The sequence below is a fragment of the Salvelinus fontinalis genome, chromosome 20, assembly GCF_029448725.1.
Source record: "Salvelinus fontinalis isolate EN_2023a chromosome 20, ASM2944872v1, whole genome shotgun sequence".
In the NCBI taxonomy this organism is placed as follows: Eukaryota; Metazoa; Chordata; class Actinopteri; order Salmoniformes; family Salmonidae; genus Salvelinus; species Salvelinus fontinalis.
The window spans coordinates 29754597-29775207 of NC_074684.1; the positions used below are offsets into that span (position 1 = coordinate 29754597).

The 20611-nt window shown below is 41.2% G+C and overlaps 2 protein-coding genes across 4 annotated transcripts in view; one reads left to right on the plus strand and one right to left on the minus strand.

Moving 5' to 3' along the window:
• Positions 1 to 3709, plus strand: part of si:dkey-12h9.6 (macoilin) — a 34146-nt gene extending 30437 nt beyond the window's left edge. The window contains exons 10-11 of the mRNA XM_055873141.1: positions 469 to 646; positions 1964 to 3709. Coding sequence (XP_055729116.1) covers positions 469 to 646; positions 1964 to 2154 — 369 coding nt within the window. The 3' untranslated portion in view covers positions 2155 to 3709. The remainder of the gene's footprint in view (positions 1 to 468; positions 647 to 1963) is intronic.
• Positions 3710 to 5397: 1688 nt separating this feature from the next.
• Positions 5398 to 19893, minus strand: nrbp1 (nuclear receptor binding protein 1). Of its 3 annotated transcripts, none has more exons than XM_055873144.1 (18): positions 19333 to 19893; positions 18749 to 18861; positions 18473 to 18595; positions 15471 to 15572; positions 15280 to 15369; positions 11968 to 12008; positions 11719 to 11813; positions 11377 to 11460; positions 11217 to 11275; positions 10903 to 11001; positions 9151 to 9283; positions 8952 to 9042; positions 8666 to 8716; positions 8440 to 8575; positions 8062 to 8115; positions 7795 to 7858; positions 6598 to 6653; positions 5398 to 6444 (listed from the first exon to the last, which is right to left on the minus strand). In XM_055873144.1, the coding sequence occupies exons 3-18, from the start codon at positions 18548 to 18550 to the stop codon at positions 6349 to 6351; spliced, it is 1329 nt and encodes a 442-aa protein (XP_055729119.1). In that variant the 5' UTR covers positions 18551 to 18595; positions 18749 to 18861; positions 19333 to 19893; the 3' UTR covers positions 5398 to 6348. The 3 variants fall into 3 exon arrangements, with proteins under 3 accessions (XP_055729119.1, XP_055729118.1, XP_055729117.1); XM_055873143.1 differs by having other exon boundaries at positions 18749 to 18988; XM_055873142.1 differs by having other exon boundaries at positions 18749 to 18991.
• Positions 19894 to 20611: the final 718 nt, after the last annotated feature.

The following is a 20611-nucleotide window of genomic DNA, read 5'->3' on the forward strand; positions in this document are numbered from 1 at the left end:
AACTGGGGAAATTGGCTTTCGAATGAGGGCGTTGCAATTCTTCAGCATACAAAAACGAGTATAAAAAAAAAAAGCATTCAACAAGTTTGGGGAACCAAAGCACATCCTGTTAAAAGCACCTCAGAATGACTGCTCAACCACCAGGGTCATGTTCAGTAGGACACACGGTTTAAAACATTTTAAAACGGAAAACGAAACCAATCATTTCTTATTGGACAACTCCAGGCAGAACCACCACGTTACACTCAATTACAAACCGTGTTCTCCTGTATCGTACCTACTGAACACAGCCCTGTTAGTCCACGCTCCTGTGTTAGCCTGGCATCCAAACTGATTTCGCTACATTTCACCATCGCTTCGATTTACAACAACAGTGAAACGTAGGTTAATCCATTTGGGTGTCAACCAGTCTGCTTCTATGTAGCCCTGGGGCTATTGCGAGTGTCTCTCTCCCTGATCCCATCCCAGGCCCTGGGGAAGTATCGTTGTGTTGAACAGGAGGAGCAGGATGTGCTGCTCTCTGCCCTGTCAGCCCTGCAGGACAAGGCTCAGCACCTGGAGTACAACCTGAGCGCCGAGACGCGCATCAAACTGGACCTGTTCTCAGCCCTGGGAGACACCCGCAGGCAGCTGGAGATAACACAAGGTCCCCCTCCCCATTTATGTTAAAGCGCTATATAATAATTTATAGCTTTATAGAATTATGTTATAGCTCTAGAATTATGTTATAGCTTTATAGAATTATATTATAGGTCTATAGAATTATGTTATAGCTTTATAGAATTATATTATAGGTCTATAGAATTATGTTATAGCTTTATAGAATTATGTTATAGCTCTAGAATTATGTTATAGCTTAATAGAATTATGTCATAGCTTTATAGAATTATGTTATAGCGTCATAGAATTATGTTATAGCTTTATAGAATTATGTTGTAGCTTTATAGAATTATGTCATAGCTTTATAGAATTATGTTATAGCGTCATAGAATTATGTTATAGCTTAATAGAATTATGTTATAGCTTAATAGAATTATGTTATAGCGTCATAGAATTATGTCATAGCTTTATAGAATTATGTTATAGCGTCATAGAATTATGTTATAGCTTTATAGAATTATGTTATAGCTCTATAGAATTATGTTATAGCTCTATAGAATTATGTTATAGCTTTATAGAATTATGTTATAGCTTAATAGAATTATGTTATAGCGTCATAGAATTATGTCATAGCTTTATAGAATTATGTTATAGCGTCATAGAATTATGTTATAGCTTTATAGAATGATGTTATAGCTCTATAGAATTATGTCATAGCTTTATAGAATGATGTTATAGCATCATAGAATTATGTTATAGCTTTATAGAATTATGTTATAGCTCTATAGAATCATGTCATAGATTTATAGAATTACGTTATAGCTTTATAGAATTATGTTTTAGCTTTATAGAATTATGTCATAGCTTTATAGAATTATGTTATAGATCTATAGAATTGTGTCATAGCTTTATAGACTAATGTCATAGCTTTATAGAATTATGTTTTAGCTTTATAGAATTATGTCATAGCTTTATATAATTATGTCATAGCTTTATGGAATTATGTCATAGCTTTATAGAATTATGTTTTAGCTCTTTAGAATTCTATTATTTCTTTATAGAATTGTGTTATAGCTCTGTAGAATTATGTTATAGTTCTATATAGCATTGATTTAGCTGATTGCCAACTTGAGATATGCACGTGTAGCTTGAACTTTCGCTTAAATCTTGCATTGATATCAGTGGAAGATTTGCGTGAATATTCCAGTTATACCTTATGCCGATTATTATGTGAAGATTTGACACTAAGGAGAGTTTAGCTACAGTAATTCAGTGACTTCATAAATCTTTTTTTTTTTTTTTTTTTTTTTATCTATAACTCCTCCAACGCTTATCGTGACTCTACTGTACCTCTGTCCCACAGGAAAAGTGCTCAAGCAGGATAAGGAGATTGGCGAGATGAAACGGAAGATCGCCGAGGTCATGGCCGTCAGTCCTGGCATGTCCTTCATGACGCCGCGGCCCGCCGTACCGCAGTACCTCACCAAGTTCCTCAACTCAGAGCGCTATGTGCTCAACCCACGGGCGCTGATGTACCAGTGTCTTAAGAAATAAGAATCGATCACGACCTGTTGAAAACATGCGGTAGACCATCTTAAGCCTTCTCTTGAGCAGGGCTCCGTCTGTGCAGTCACTTGTAACACGTCTATCTCGTAGAGACGGAGAGCACCCAAGAGACTTCCTGGATGTGGCGACGATGTCACAGTGCTCAACAACATTCTCAGTCTCAAGGATTTGTATACGGTAGTTCTCACAAAACATAAACTGTCTGAGATGATTACCTTCTCAGTAACCCTCCATAAATCATTGGCGAGGTGGGAAACAAAAAGCCTTTGGCTGCTTCACAGGTGCTTAATTCATAAAGCAAATATTCCTCAGTCTTTCCTCTGAAGAAGTATTTGAGTTCAGAAGACTTGTGAGATTACTGACGCCTACGGTGATGTGTTAATGTAACATTGAGCTCCCTTGGCTACAGTAAATGACATTTCATAGATGCTCGTCCGTTAGGACACTATTGGCTTTTTAATTCAGAATCCTGGCACAATGTACCGTGTAATGTGATTTGGGTTGAGCAAGATTAGGTTGGAAGAGATTGGGCTGTCTGAGCTCACTCTTAGCAACTCTGTCCTTATGTCGTTGTTTTCGGTTTCTCTCTCCTATTCATTTGCCTTATATTGATGGGCAACGTTTATTCAATGCATGTATTGCCAGTGGACAAACCCCTGGCCTTGATTATCAACCTTTTGGGACCTTTGGACAGTGTCACTTCGAGTTAAAGGATGATCAGGTCGTACCAGACCTGGGTTCAAATACTATTTGAAATCAATACTTCCTTGAGCTTGTCTGGAACAGTGGAACCAATAGCTTAGTTGCAAGAGTTCAAACCCAGACCATCTGGGTTTGAACTCTTCGAGACAGACTAAAGCAAACGCTAAAGGAGTTCAAAGATTTCAAATAGTATTTGAACCCAGATGTGGTTGACACCACTGTACCGTTTACCAGTCATGTTAAGTAATCTGAAAATTGATATTGTCTATAAAAGTTGGGCAGCGTTGTGAATAACATGGAATTTCGTGGACCAAAAATTGTGTAGCGATGTTCAAAATTATCCGTAAATTGAATGTGCCTATACACATTACTTTCAAAATAGGAGGTAAAACACTATTTAATGTGAGACAGTAATGTGTTTGAAATGAAGTGATATGTAATGTTTTTGTAGTCTTTTTTTATACACACACACACACACACACACACAATGTAAAGAATTTGAAAACACACCCCGAATTGATTTTCAAATTGATGAATACTAATGAAGTTGATCTTACCATTTTTTTGGTCTCTTTGTTAGAATTAATGTTTACAGTTTTCTATCAAAACAATAATTTTTAGGCTTGATGTACTTTTCACGTGGAAGTTTACTGCTTTAATTTAGTAAATCAATGTTTTTGTCAGCATGACACTGGTGTGTGTAATACAGTACTAGTTGTTTGGGCACAATGTCATTGGTGACTAAAGATTGTGCAGTACATACATATTATAGTTCAAGGGCTCCAGCTATTCTTACAATTCTGATGAAACAGTTGATAATAAAACAAAATGTACAAATTAACCCGTTACCACAAAACTTGCTTTTTCTTACGTTTGAAATTCACTGCTTGACTGAGGGACCTTACAGATAATTGTATGTGTGGGGTACAGAGATGAGGTAGTCATTCAAAAATCATGTTCAACACTATTATTGCACATAGAGGGAGTCCATGCAACTTATTATGTGGCTTGTTAAGCCCATTTTTACTCCTGGAATGATTTAGACTTGACATAACAAAGGAGTTGAATACTTACTGAGTCAAGACATTTCAGCTTTTCATTTGGTATTAATTTGTAAACATTAAATCTCAATTTAATCCATTTTAAATTCAGGCTGTAACAACACATTTTGAAAAGAGCGTGAACACTCTGAAGGCAGTGTAAGAGTCAATGTTCCAGATCAGTGGTTCTCAAACTTTTTGGGGTCGGAGAAAATTCATCAGGGACCCTCATAATCAAAACACAAAAAATATCATACAAAGAGTTTTACTATGACTTTGTCGGTAGTGCATGGCCGGACTAACCAAGTTTCAGGCCCGAACTTGCTTTTTCTTAAGTTTGAAATGAGCTTTGCAGAAAAATACCTTAATTCAGGTTATTGAGACCAAAACGTTGGTTATAAGATCCATTCCATCAGTGGAGCATCACCAGTTACCTGGAGTTTTTATTATTTGAGCATACCGTTTTTCTGCATGCACCTGGTAATATGATAGGTATGTGAGCAGGGCTGGGGTCAATTACATTCCAGAAATAAACTGAAATTCCAATACCAAATTCTATGAAAAAAATGTGAAATTGGAATTTCAGTTTACTGACTGAACTGACCTTAACCCTAAGTGCAAGTCATCAGTTTATCTATTCTTCAGCAGACAAACATTCAAAGGAAACCACTATTACATAACATACAATCTAGGTCAACAGAAACCAGAAGGGAGTTATTGAAGTGCTAGGTGTCGTGTTTATTTCAGGAAGTGGAATAAAAAAAGAGAAAGGTGTTGCAGAGCCAGATACAGCAGAGGCAACCCTGTTCCTGGAGTGCATTTACATTTTGTTACAACTAGGCACCACACCTGACCAACGGAGCTAATTGATCAGTTCAGTGATTGCATATATTCAACACACCTGGCCCTCCAGGACCAGGATTGCCTACCCGAGACACAGCTTTATGTCCAGCATGACATACACTATAGAAGACCAATACCAACCCATGTATCCCGCTTACCAGACCAACACCCCTCCCTCCCCTAACACATGCAAATCGTTACGTTGCTGGTTAAAACCATACCTAAGCAGTAGTAGTTATTGTATTTGAAAAGACGGGTTAAAACAACCAAAACAGTACATTAGTGCAAACTAGCAGCAAGTGGACTCGACAGATACTAGGAACAGTGGGTGCTTTCGTGACTTCTTAGCATATTCTGTGCTGCATCTGATTTCAAGCAGAACGTGTGCTTTCAGAGAATCAGCGAGACAGTCCTGTAACTCCCACACTGATACTGTATGTCCGTTATGACAATACATTATTCTCAGTTTAACATACAGGCCTTCGCCCACACCACATTCCTCACTTTAGTTTCTGTAAAGAAAAAAGATCTTCCCTTCACAATGGTTGATTGAATAGGAATGTAGTGTTGTCAATTAGGGAGTGATAATTGTTGACTTGCAGCCAGTTTAGTTTAAGGTATAAAGAGTGCATGCATGTATTCACTACACGTTATGAGTCAATTTATTTGTTAAGGAATGTGACTATTGAGGTAAGCCAATAGTCTTAAAGTGTAAACCAGAGGTCCTTACATGAATACTGTTTCACTGTGTCTGAAATGGCACCAAAACATAAAATTGGAGAAAATGCATGACCACTTTCTAACATTTGCAAAATAAAACGTTAAAGAGTAAGAAACAGTCGAGTGACAAAGTTCCTTCTCATAGAATAATTAAAATTGACACATTTGTATGTGGACCCCAGGTAAGAGTAGCTGCTGCATGGGCAACAACTACTGGGGATCCTAATGAACTAAACATTCACTAAAAGAACCAACCGGCTCCGTGCTGAAAGTTCATGACAGACCGTATTGATAAATAACTTATTAATCATCCCAACATTTGGACTGCAATCAGCTCTCCCACTCCCCACCTGAGCTCAGGTAAAGGTGTCGTCATAACTACAGCTACATCTCATTCTGATAATGCAAAAGGAAGTTGGGAGGGGGAATCACACTCACATCCAAGGAAGACGCCTTATTTGCTGGGAGAAAGTAGAGAAGAGGACCAATCACAACCAGACTCCGCCCACACACAGCACCATGCATAAGTACATCGGAATACGTGAGACCGAAGATATTGTCGCTCACAGACTGAAAATTCTGATAGTTGTGTAAAAACTCCTTAATTTTCAAAATATAGCTCATAATACTGACTAAAGTGACAACGAGTCGTTTTTTCTTTTAAAACAGAAGCAAATGGCTACACAAAATATACTAGAAGCATAAGTACAAAAATACTAAAACACCTAGTGGGGGGTGGGACAGGGACAGGCCAAGGCTTCCCCGTGTCCCTGCAAAGCTTTCCCACAATAATTTTTTTGTGAGCGACAGCAAAGTCCTGTGTGAGAGGATGATGACGGGGGGAGGGGTTGAGGAGAGAGGGGGTGAGGCTTCTCTGCTATGAGGAGACGGTGACCGGATTCAAGAATCCGTTCCGGCTGTAGAACTTAGAGAAGGCCTCTTCCAGAACCGAAGCGAGTCGTGGCTGGTCGCCCTAGACGAGAGAAGAGAGAATTCAGGACCCCATTTGAAAGGCAAATTGTCAGAATGCCTCATCCTCAGCCCTCTGTATCCTGCTGGACTGTTTTGAGCCTGGGATTGTGGGATTTAGTTTCTGGGATTCAGGGATTGTGACCCCTTGTCTTACCTCGCTGATGAATCCCAGCTGAACGAGTTCCACGGCCAGCTCCTGCACATTCTCATCTGTACACAAAACACACAGGTCAACAACCCTGGGACCTGGCTGGTCTAGTGATAATGTTACACCCTCCGGCACACATATCTACAGTGTCGGTAAAGGTTTGAATCTGGCCTTCTGCCCTCTGAAACTAAATCCATCTCTCCCCACAGTCATTCACTCTTTCTACCTGTTCAATAAAAATCTGAAAATACATTTAAAAGGTAAAGTACAACACTCTTTATGTGTCCATTTCTTTTGTATTTAACCTTTATTTTGACAGGGAAGACAGAGACCTAGGTCTCTATTCAAAATTCTCCCTGTATAATAACATACACACAATCATGGTATGCACAAATATAACATCACAAATCACCCTGAAAAACAGTTATATTTATCCACAAATAAATCCCCAATCAATACTTTAAATTGCCCAAACGGCCCCAGAACATCAAGATGAAATGTATTTTGTTCCAGCAATACGGTGCATTAAAACTAAAAGCAGATTTACCTAGTTCAGTGGAGACCCTAGGAACCTCAAGAGTTTACCAACCCTGTGAACGTGTTAGGCAACTCAGATGTCTATACTTCAACAGCAAAAGACGGAAGTTTCTGAAGTACGGCCGTGTAAACAAAAAGGGCGTAATGTAGAGATCTACATGTCTTTAGTGAAGTCCAGCCAACCTTTTGATACAGGATACAGTGATGGGTATCAAACTGTTGTCTGTAACAAAACGAAGGGCACTATGGGAGATGGCATCTAAAGGTTTAAGAGTAGTAGCAGCTGCACTTTGATAAATAATATAACCATAATCAACAACAGACAAAAAGGTTGATTGAATAATCTGCTTCCTACTGCTTAGAGAAATACACGATTTGTTTTAGCCAACTTTAAATCTCAGCTTCTTAAGCAGCTCATGTATACGTTTAAAAAAAAATCCATGTCAATCCAAATGCCTAAGTATTAATAAATACAGCATGCAAAAATATAGCTCTGAACACCTCCAAATCAACCCTAGCATGGACTAAAGACGTGTGGATCAAAAATATAGCTCTGAACACCTCCAAATCAACCCTAGCATGGACTAAAGACGTGTGGATCAAAAATATAGCTCTGAACACCTCCAAATCAACACTAGCATGGACTAAAGACGTGTGGATACTTACTTGGTAACAAATCACAACTTAAGTGCCTGTTCAACTTGTCCTCAAGTTTCAGCAACAGCGTAAGCTGGAAAAAGAAGTAAGATAGATAATCTATATACACACACATCTCTATTTTTTTTTAGGTTTGAAATCTGGACAGGACTTACCCCGGGCTGTATTTACAAAGCGTCTCAGAGTTGGAGGGCTTTTAAATCATAATGAATAAGATTACATGGACGGATGGGACCTGATCCTAGATCAGCATTGATGAATAGTCATGAGACTTACGTGATGTTTGGCGCCCTCATCAACAGGCTCGATGTTGCACTGCATCTGTAGGACCTGGGTAGAAAGATTTTTGTAGTCCAAAGCCAATTCAAACCAGTAGACAACACATATTTAGACAAAAAACATATATATCTCTCCCTTTGAAAACACTCACACACTGATCTATTTCATTTATATTTTTACTACATTTTGTCTCTTGTATCTACTACCTACACTTGTTGATTTTCTATACTATGCCTATGGAGTTCAGCCTGTATTGACTGCAATGTGGGTCTCAACAATACTTGAACTACTCAATTCCCCAATCAATCCTCTTTTCCCTTTCCAGTGTGCCTTTCAATTCATCTCTGTACTTCTCCCTCCTCCTTCAGGACTTACCTTCCTGGTCTCCAGCTCTGCAGGCTCGGGGGTGGGGCTTTTGACTGATGGGGGCACGATGGGGGACTTCACTGCTTCCTGCTCGGGCTGCTTGGGGCCGGGCACCCCAAAAGCTGTCAGCGGGTAGATCCCATTCCTGATACACCAGAGGGGGGGGGGGGTGTTAGACGTCTCATACACACACACACGCACACACCTCTACAGAAACACACACACATTCCCCTACCTCACATCTTCCAGGAACTTGTCCAGCTCAAGAGCAGGGAACTGGGAAAGCCTGTGGACATCAACAGATTGTTCCTGGTTAGTCTGCTGTTCACACACTGTCCAAGGCACAACAACATCAAGCGTGTCTCAATAGGAGACTAAACAGCAGTTGGGGACCATAAGTTCCTTCCCTTCTCAGTTATGTGTTAGTGGAAATGGCTACAAATCTGAACGTCATTGAAGATGTTAACAGAGTCATTTCAATCTTTTTGGGATTCCAAGAGATAGTTGGATCTAAGACTCACTTCATCTGAACTCCGTCCTTGACCTCCACGATCACCAGGTTGAGGTCCATGTTCTTCGTCATGTCCTCAAGAGCATTTTCTGGAATCATGTCTACATGACAAGACAGGGATAGTCCAATGACATTTTGTGTGTGTAAGTGTCAATTTGTGTATGTCGCAGTGTGTTTCAGTGTCTGTGTGCGTGTGTCTTGTTACTCACGCTGGTGGCTGACGATGCAGTGCGCTGCCAGCAGCTTCAGTAAGGGCACCTCGAACAGGGCCTGGTGGAACAGCAGCTCTTTGGCCGTGGGCCGCTTGCTGGGGTCCTGTTCCAGACACTTCTGGATGAACTCCTACCACAAGAAAACACTGGCATTAACAACACACGGTTCAGTCCTGGAACAACACACGGTTCAGTCCTGGAACAACACACGGTTCAGTCCTGGAACAACACACGGTTCAGTCCTGGAACAACACACGGTTCAGTCCTGGAACAACACACGGTTCAGTCCTGGAACAACACACGGTTCAGTCCTGGAACAACACACGGTTCAGTCCTGGAACAACACACGGTTCAGTCCTGGAACAACACACGGTTCAGTCCTGGAACAACACACGGTTCAGTCCTGGAACAACACACGGTTCAGTCCTGGACAACACACGGTTCAGTCCTGGACAACACACGGTTCAGTCCTGGACAACACACGGTTCAGTCCTGGACAACACACGGTTCAGTCCTGGAACAACACACGGTTCAGTCCTGGAACAACACACGGTTCAGTCCTGGAACAACACACGGTTCAGTCCTGGAACAACACACGGTTCAGTCCTGGAACAACACACGGTTCAGTCCTGGAACAACACACGGTTCAGTCCTGGACAACACACGGTTCAGTCCTGGACAACACAAGGTTCAGTCCTGGACAACACAAGGTTCAGTCCTGGACAACACAAGGTTCAGTCCTGGACAACACACGGTTCAGTCCTGGACAACACACGGTTCAGTCCTGGAACAACACACGGTTCAGTCCTGGACAACACAAGGTTCAGTCCTGGACAACACAAGGTTCAGTCCTGGACAACACCGGCATTAAAGAGAAATGTCATGTCTGGATGAACTCCTGCCACAGGCAAACACACATACAGGCAATAAAGAGAAATGTAAATAATAAAATCAAAGTTAGTCAAATGTTTTCAGAGCTCAAAAATGGTCTGGTGACATGTTGATTTTGGAGTGAACTATCCAAAAAGAACACTATGGATTATAGTGGATTGTTTAGCAACAAAACCAATGGATGCGCAACTTTGGGGAAAAACAGACGGGATGGCTTAAATTCAAAGGATTACGGACAACAAGTCAACTCTATTTAGTCTCCAAATGTTTATTGAAAAAAATAAATACAGTCGCACAATAAGCACTTGTCTCTCAAATACCTTGTTGGTTAGGTAGCTAGTGAATGTTTGCCATATAAGCATAGACAGTCAAAACACTTCAAAAGCAAGACATGGCGTAAAGAACAAGAGACGAGCTGGAATGAGAAACCTATGATTCCCTACATGGCTGCTACTTGTCATTGTTGCTAGCCATCTGTCCGTTCAGAATCATAACACACCCTTTTACCCCTGCGACAACCTGTCTATGTAGACTATAGTTATGTTATGGCTGGACTGGGTAATACCCTTCAGGACAAATCCATTCTGTATTTCAATGCAACACATCCCTTGGTTGCAGTATGCAACACATCCCTTGGTTGCAGTATGCAACACATCCCTTGGTTGCAGTATGCAACACATCCCTTGGTTGCAGTATGCAACACATCCCTTGGTTGCAGTATGCAACACATCCCTTGGTTGCAGTATGCAACACATCCCTTGGTTGCAGTATATATATATATATAAAATATGTAGTGTCTCTTAAGGAATCAGCAACAAGCAGCGGGTGTTAGCTGCTAGGCCAGGGTCCCCGACTCACCCTCTGCAGCGGATCCTCCAGGAACTGAATGGCACTGTTGATGGCTTCTTGGGACACATACGACGACTCGCCGTTGCTCTGGATCTCCAGTACAGCCATCTGAAGAGACGAGGAAGTGTGAGGAATAGAAGATTAGAAACAGGACAAGTACAACACTACAAAACTGTTGGACTACAAAACTTCCCGTGTCCATGGAGCAAAGCTAGTCATCGACTTCATGATTAAGTTAATTTGCATTTCAATTCTTTCAGTTGTCCGTCATACGAGAGTGAGAATAACAAAAAATCAGAAACAAGTCACCACTCTTCACTCACCTCTAAGGCACACATTCCAAAGGAATAAATGTCCACTGCAGTGGTGACGTCTGCAACAGCTAGAAAAAGACCAATGTCAGTAGAAAATGTCAGTAGAAAAACAGCTCCACTACATGGTTTATCAAAAGTGACCATTTGTCTAAGGTTAAAGGTTATCTACCTCCATACTCAGGAGCAAAGAAGTGCAGGCTCTTCTGCTCCTCCCGACACGTCTTGACGTGGTTGTTGATGGTGTCTGGGGCCACTAACAGACGAGTCACAAATTAGTCCAAAGAGAATGGGGAACGTTAGGTTGCAAGGGCCACCTGGGGTATGTTCAGTAGGGCGCACCGTAGCAAAACATTTCTGCAATGGATAATGAAATCTGTGTTCAGCTACTCCATTTCAAAATGTTTCCTCCCTACTGAACAAGGCCCCGGTATTAAAGAGACTAAAAATACCCTTCAGACCAACACCTCTGAAAAGGTTGACATTTAGCGTGATTGACGGATCTGAGACCCACCTGAGCCAATCTTAATGAGGCCATTATGCTGGATGAAGATGGTGTCACAGGTCAGGTTGCCGTGGATGATGGGAGGGTCACAGGAGTGCAGGTAGCTGGGGAGAGGAGAGAAAGGTTACAGGAAGCTTCAAGAGAAGTGTGAATGTGTAGAATTTAGAGTTTGGAAAAAACAGAACTGACTCCAGGGGCCTCAAAGTAGAGCTTAGTCCAATATGGATATATGTAATGCTGTGTAGGTGAGAGACTGACCTGAGAGCAGACAGTATCTGTGTACACCAGCGCTTCCAGGCCTGATAGACAACAGACAGACAGCATAGAGATGACATTCAAACCTAATTGAAATGTGATTACCATGTGGTTCTTGAAGTGTTACTTCTGTCAAATGACCAGGATAGGCTGCAATTAATTGCAAAAAATGTATAAATTGCAACAGCGGGAAAGTTCTGCATTAACAGTGGGCTTTGTAGGTTCAGTTAAAAATAGGGCTGTCACAAGATAATAAAATGGGACACTGCCCCGCCTGCAGCCAAGAGGGGGATTTTTACTGAGCTACTGGGAAACCAGGAAGAGCATACAGGTGACATACATTCTGCATACAGCTTTTTCTGTGTCAGTCTTGTTTCCTGATTTCATTCTTGTTTGTTAATTTCAATTTAAAATCAGTTCTTTAAAAGGGGAAGGCTCAAACAATAGTAAAGCGGCCACCCCGCCACTTTTTCCGTAAACAGCTGAGGGAAAAATCTGTGTACGCGACCAATAAACTTGATTGATTTGGGTGGAGCTGGAGAAATGGAACCACTCAGTCATATACAAAGCTATGGATGCAAGGACTGCCCATCCATGACATCAACATTTTACACCATGTCTAGAGGGTATACAGTGTTAACAATTACATTCCTTACAAACAATATTGTAAAAACAAAATCACATTTTATTTGTCACATACACATGGTTAGCAGATGTTAATGCGAGTGTAGCGAAATGCTTGTGCTTCTAGTTCCGACCATGAAATAATATCTAACAAGTAATCTAACAATTTCACAACAACTACCTTATACACACACAAGTGTAAAGGAATTAATAAGAATATGTACATAAAAATATATGGATGAGCAATGGCCGAACGGCATAGGCAAGATGCAGTAGATGGTATAGAGTACAGTATATACATATGAGATGAGTAATGTAGGGTATGTAAATATGATATAAAGTGGCATTGTTTAAAGTGGCTAGTGATACATTTATTATATCCCCCAAAAAATATTATTAAAGTGCCTAGAGATTTGAATCCATATGTTGGCAGCAGCCACTCAATGTTACCTTATATATTTTGGGTTCTGATGGGGTACGACAGTTATACGAAGCCTATGAGGAATTTATATTATATTCTTGAAATAAGTTATATTCTTAAAGAATCAATGGGTAATATACAGTGCATTCTGAAAATATTCAGACCACTTGACTTTCTCCACATTTTGTTACGTTACAGCCTTGTTCTAAAAAATGGATTAAATAAAAAAGGCTCAATCTACACACAATACCCCATAATGAAAAAGGAAAAACAGGATTTTAGAAATACTGTATTAAAATGTCAGCAAAAACCCATGAGGTGGAAGGAACTGCCCGTAGAGCTCTGAGATAGGATTGTGTTGAGGCATAGATCTGGGGAAGGGTACCAAAACATTTCTGCAGCATTGAAGGTCCAAGAACACAGTGGCCTCCATCATTCTTAAATGGAAGAAGTTTGGACCCACCAAGACTCTTCCTAGAGCTGGCCGCCTGGCCAAACAAAGCAATCGGGGGAGAAGAATGGGAGAAACTCCAACAACACAGGTGTGCCAAGCTTGTAGCATCATACCCTGTATGATGTAATAGCTGCCAAAAGGTGCTTCAACAAAGTACTGAGTAGAGGGTCTGAATACTTATTTCATTTTTTAGTATTTCATAAATATGCAAAAATGACTAAAAACCTTGTTTTCGCTTTGTCATTATGGGGTATTGTGTGTAGATTGATGAGGAACATTTATTTAATAAATTTTAGAATAAGTCGGTAATGTAACAAAATGTGGAAAAGGGGAAGGGGTCTGAATAACATTCCAAATGCAGTTTAAGTATTCAGACCCTTTGCTATGAGACATAAAATTGAGCTCAGGTGCATCCTGTTTCCGTTGATCATCCTTGAGATGTTTCTACCACTTGATTAGAGTCCAGCTGTGGTAAATTCAATTGATTGGAAATTATTTATAAAGGCACACCTGTCTATATAAAGGTCCCACAGTTGACAGTGCATGTCAGAGCAAAAACCAGACGGAAGCCAATCCTCAGTAAAAGGAACATGAAAGCCTGCTTTGTGTTTGCCAAAAGGCACCTAAAAGACTCTCAGACCATGAGAAACAAGATTATCTGGTCTGATGAAACCAAGACTGAACTCTCTGCCAAGCGTCACGTCTGGAGAAAACCAGGCACCTGTCATCACCTGGCCAATACCATCTCTACGGTGAAGGATGGTGGTGGCAGCATCATGCTGTTGGGAAGTTTTTCAGCAGCAGGGACTTGAACCTGATCGAACATCACTGGCGAGACCTGAAAATAGGTTGTGCAGCAACGCTCCCCATCCAACCTGATAGAGCTTGAGGGGATCTGCAGAGAGGAATGGGAGAAACTCCCCAAATACAGGTGTGCCAAGCTTGTAGCTTTATACCCAAGAAGACTTGAGGCTAATCGCTGGCAAAGGTGCTTCAACAAAGTACTGAGTAAAGGGTCTGAATACTTATAGTACCAGTCAGTTTAATCATAGAGCTTGATGGTTTTTGCGACTACACTTAAAGATGCTTTCAAAGTTCTTGAAATGTTCCAGACTGGCTTTCATGTCTCACTGTAATGATGGACTGTTGTTTCTCTTCACTTATTTGAGCTGTTCTTGCCATAATTTGGACTTGGTCTTTTACCAAATAGGGCTATCTTCTGTATACCACCTCTACCTTGTCACAACACAACTGATTGGCTCAAACGCATTAAGGAAAGACATTCCACAAATTAACTTTCAACAAGCCACACCTGTTAATCGAAATGCATTCCAGGTGACTACCTCATGTAGCTGGTTGAGAGAATGCCAAGAGTGTGCAAAGTTGGCTACTTTGGAGAATCAAAAATATTGATTTGTTTAACACTTTTGGTTACTACATGATTCCACATGTGTTCATAGTTTGTCTTCACTATTATTCTACAATGTAGAAAATAGTAAAAATAAAGAGAAAACCTGGAATGAGTAGGTGTCCAAACATTTGACTTTTACTGTATATAAATACAGTTTTAGATTTTTTTAACCATATTATCAGAAATTTCTAAACCTGTTTTTGCTTTGTCATTATGGGGTATTGTGTGTAGAGGGTTAAAAACAATCAATTTTAGAATAAGGCTGTAACGTGATGAAATGTGGAAAGAGTGAAAGGGTCTGAATACTTCCCGAATGCACTGTATCATTCATTTAAAAGTTTTTTTAAATTATGTAGCAATAACTGCCCTTTTAAGATTCAAACAGACTAAAAATCCACCACGTACCTTCTCATTCATTGTCTTGTGGTTTTTCTTGGTCTTTTTCAGAAACTGCTTCAGGCTTCCTGAAGACATGTATTCTGTGATGAAAATGACCTGCAAGTGGAAAAAAAGTTAATTTCCTGTGTAATACATTCCATTTATATTTCTTACTATTAAAAATGTAGTTATTTTACTGCATTTGAAATCTCTCTTACCCTGGCCCTATTTTCCTTTACATCAGCCCAGTATTTGTGAAACTTGACAATGTTCAGATGCTCCAACTGGATCAAGTTGTCAAACACCGCTTTGACTTTCTCCTGGACAGTGATAAAAAGGAGAAGGGAAAATAAACATATTTGCAATCAAACATACCACAACCTTCAACTAATAAACATGATTGATGTCAATGAGCTCAACCCTTCAGTCCAAATTTACATTTTCTCGTCATCCACTAAGTTAAGGCCAATTAAGACAAACTCAAGATAAATCAAACCTGGGTTAATGTCTGTTTCTGCTTTTTTCCCCCATGGGGATGTAATTTTTATTTAAAAATTGTCTAACCCGGTCTACATTTGTTTGATTGTGGGCGATGTGGCCACAGGATATTTTTACTAACTAAGCCTTATATGTCTGATAACAATCCTGACTTGTAAGAAATGCCAAGAATGTTCTTGCACATATTACATTTGAGGGTATTGCAACTCAGAATATGATCTGGTCTTGCCAAGCAAGAGGTAAAGCAAAGGTTAGTTCAGGATCTCTGCAAGTCATACTTTCCCCACAGAGTCAAACAAATATATTTTTTAAGTTGTCACATACACCGGATAGGTGCTACGACATCTATCCGGTGTATATGTGACAACTTAAAAAATATATATAATTGTTTGAGAGGAACACGTAGTACATATCAAATTAGGGTTAAGTGCCTTGCTCAAGGGCACATCGACAGATTTAGCTTGTCGGCTCGGGTATTCGACCACTGTGCTAACCACTAGGCTACCTGCCACCTAAACTCAGAAACGCAACATCGGGAGAATTCTGGGAACTATTAAAAACGATCAACAAAAACTACTCAAACTAAAGGGAGCTCATTCTACTCAATGCTCAGCCTGTTTTCAACAGACACCAACAGAGCATGTTGACATGTAGAACAGAAGGCAGACTACACTGTCTGAGAGCACACTGACACAAGCTCCAAACAGACTGCTCAGTGCCTAGACAGTCAGAGAGGAACACAGCCAAGAACAGGGTCTTGTTTATTCAGCACCAAACATAAGACGGACCACCACCTGGACTTGTCTAATAAGAAATGCTCATTTTTGTTTTGCGTTCAAAACATTTTTAACGTTATGCGCCCTTATGAACATGACCCAGCCCACAGACAAAGATTTTAAAACAATGTGCGAGAGGATTGTGCCTGAGGATTATGCAACAACCTTTGTGTCAGTCTATATGAACAGTTTTCATAACACTTTGTAAAGAGAGTACTTTGCTATATGTTTGGCAGCAACGGGTTGAAACCCGGCTCGCTCATGTCGCACCAAATGTGGATCTTTAGGGACCATATGCTGTAGACGTCTGACTGCAGACGTTTTCACCTGAATCTACATGCAAAAATAAGTGCTCAGTCGGTTCACAAATTACAGCCTTCAGGAGGTGCTAAGTACTCTGGGCCAGCAAACGCCATTGGTGTGTCTGAGCACTAAGGAGCTTAGGCAAATCTTACCATAACTCTATCCTCCTGATTCCGGATTACAAGCAAAAACTCAAGCAGGAAAACCAGTGACACGATCAACACCAATGATTACAGGCAACATCCACACTGAGCTAAAGGCTAGAGCTGCCACTTTCAAGGAGCGGGACACTAATCCAGACGCATAGAAGAAATCCCGCTACACACTCTGACGAATTATCAAAAAGGAAAAGCATCAATACAGGGCCATGCATGGGTGCATGCTTAGTCCCCTCCTGTACTCCCCGTTCACCCATTACTGCGTGGCCGCTCACGACTCCAACACCAATGTTAAGTTTGCCAACGACACAATGGTGGTAGGCCTGATCACAGACAACAATGAGACAGCCTACAGTACCAGGACAACAAGCTCTCCCTCAATGCCAGCAAGACAAAGGAGCTGATCGTGAATTACGGGAAATGGAGGGCCGAGCATGCCCCCTTTCACATCGACAGGGCTGTAATGGAGCGGGTCGAGAGCTTCAAGTTCCTCTGTATCAACTTCACTTAGGACCCATTATGGTCCAAACACACCAACACAGCCGTGAAGAGGGCATGACAATGCCTCATCCCCCCTCAGGAGGCTAACAATATTTTGCATGGGTCCTCAAATCCTCAAAGTTCTACAGTTGCACCATTGAGAGCATCTTGACTGGCTGCATCTCCGCTTGGTATGGCAAATGCTTGGCATTCAACCGTAAGGCGCTAGAGAAGGTAGTGCCAATTGTCCAGTGCATCACTGGGGCCGAGCTCTCTGCTATCCAGGACCTCTACCAGGCAGTGTCAGAGGAAGGCCCTAAAAATAGTCTAAGACTCCAGCCACCCAAGTAAAAGCCTGTTTTTTCTGCTACTGCACAACAAGCAGTACCAGAACGCCAGTCTGGGTCCAAAAATGCTCCGGAACAGCTTCTACCCCTAAGCCATAAGAATGCTTAACAGTTCATCACAAATCTGAAGGGGGCACTGACTCTATGCACACTCACTGGACTCTACACATACGCTCACAACACACACACCAGCTGCTGCTACTGTTTAATCATCTATACTGATTGCCTTGCCACTTTTAGCCCTACCTGCATGAACATATTACCTCAATTATCTCTTACCACTGCACATTTCGGTACTGGTACTCCTTATATATAACATCGTTATTTTGTGTTCCTAAATCGTTTTTTTTTTTTTTACAAAATGTTCTTACTTTTTAACTACGGTATGTCTGTAATGAACAATGCAATCTCAAAGTGCTTGTTAACCAAATAAACATCAGGTAATTTAAAAATAAATAAATGCTACAGTAGCTAGATCAGCTTGATAAAGTCTGAGTGCTTCTTGAAGCAGATGGGCAGCCGCAGTCATGAGAGGATCTGGAAGCTCATCGCTAGACGGTCAGCGGAGGTGGTGATGAATGGGTGATAACTGATCATTATGACATCACATAGAGCATGGTTCTGTTGCAGCTGAGCCCTGGTTGAGAACCCAACCCACCTCCTGCAGCTTGAAGTTCTTCCGCTCTGAGAACATGACCTCATTCCACACCACCTCCACACCCTCCTCTGTGTCCATGGCCAGGTAGGCATTGTCAATCCCAGGGACATTGCGCTGGTTCACCTAAAACGAGGAACAGTGTTGGATTACACCAATAATTCTCCATCTGATTCAAAGTAGTTGTGTAAAAAAACAAGTTCAATATTTGTGGGGCCAAAAGTCTAACAACACAAACAGTAGCCCTTTTCCTTTCTTCAGCACATGCTCATTGAATACCTCCTCTCTGCGTTTCTGCCAGCGTCCACACGGGCTCTCCTCCAGAATCTCTGACTCGTCCTCGCTCTCCTCTTCCTCGTCCTCTGTCGCAGGGGGCTGAGTCACAGTGGACACTGGGGGGGACACGGATGACACACTCTGACCGGTGGGGGCAGCGACAATAGACTCTGGTTTCCCCTCCTGGACAGAGTCCAACACCTGCTTCCCTTCTCCCTCTGACATCTTGTCAAGCTCGGCCACCTACTGCAAAACCCGACAAATTGTAGACTCAAAGGCTTCATGCATCATTGCCAGAAGAGTAAATGTATTGTGTACACACACAGTATTGCCACCCCAGATATTATATTTATGTCAAAGGCTGAGGCACTCTTAAATTCAGTTGAATTTAGCTACGTTGCTTCAACAGGGCTGAACCTGATATTGTCCACGCACCTGATACGACGTGCTTGACTATCTGACAGCTTATTTCAGACATTGATTCAGTCAGAATAAACTAGTTAGGTAACGTTAGTTCTCCTCTCCAGCGTAACATGAAAGAGGGCTCCTCTAAAAAGGGCTAACATGAAATTAGCATAGTTAACTACCTTGCAAACCTGAATGATGTTGTCAGCGCCGTATCAGTAGACTCCAACTACTAACTTCTTTCAAATCCTTGTGGAAATACGATTTGCTAACAAGCTACTGTAGCTAGTTATATCCGCTAGTCAGCTAGCTATGTAGCCACCGCCGGTTAACGTAACTATAATGTCGTGATCTGCCGTCTTGAGGATATTAGCTAACCAAAAGGCAAGATGACAGTTAGTTAACTAACCTCACCAACTACTTAACACGCCGAATTGCTGTTAAAATAAAAATGACAGATTATGCTAGATTTTTGCAAGCCTTGTCCCTAGCTGGATGGCCAGTCCGTCAGTCAGCCAAGCTAGCGAGAAACAGTTCACGTTAGCTAACTAAATACTATAGTACTGTAGTTGTTACAAAAAAATCTAAGTCCTATGTTGGAGAAAAAAAAAAAAATCGAAATGAAATCATTTTTTTATATCACAATTATAAAGCAATAGGTTACTATGAACCGAGGTCTACACAGTTGATAAAATAATGGCGACATACACACACAGACTCAAATCACTACAACAGTAATCAAAACGGAGACGGCAGTGGGCGTGGATTGCCTTCCACGTTGGTTTATTACTCGATGATAGTCTAGATTGACATTTCATAGGCCGAATCATAGTACCAATTATTAAAATATGCTTTTTGATTGGTCAAAGATACTGTTGTCGTTCTAATAGGCCACTCCTACAGTAGGGGAGAAAACGAATTATTGGGCCAGACATGCATTATTTTTTTCAGCGCCACTAGAGGTCAGTATAGTGCTCACTGTGGGTTAAGCCCTATCAATGGGCCCAAGATAAATCTATGGTGAGGCCTAGCTACCTTTTCACAGAGGTATTACGTTTTTTGTAAGTCCCAAAGGGAAAACACGCGGTGTAACTACTTCGTTACACAACACGATATCAGCTATCAAGTGCATCTCAAACCGAGATTGCGATATACAACACACTGTCCTGCAACTCTCTGCTATGAACTGACAGGTTGCAACCAGGGTAGATGAGTCAGGACTTCTGAAAACATAAAGATCTGCTGCTTGAAGTGGAATTAGTAAGCCAGTAGAGGACACTCATCCCCTTTAGCATGCCCCACGCAGAAACATTATTATTCCACAGAATCAAAATAAGATTCTAGTAATTAATCCTTCAAATAAGACATTCTGAGAGCCTGAAGAGAAAGTGTGTGTGTGTGTGTGTGTGTGTGTGTGTGTGTGTGTGTGTGTGTGTGTGAGAGAGAGAGAGAGAGAGAGAG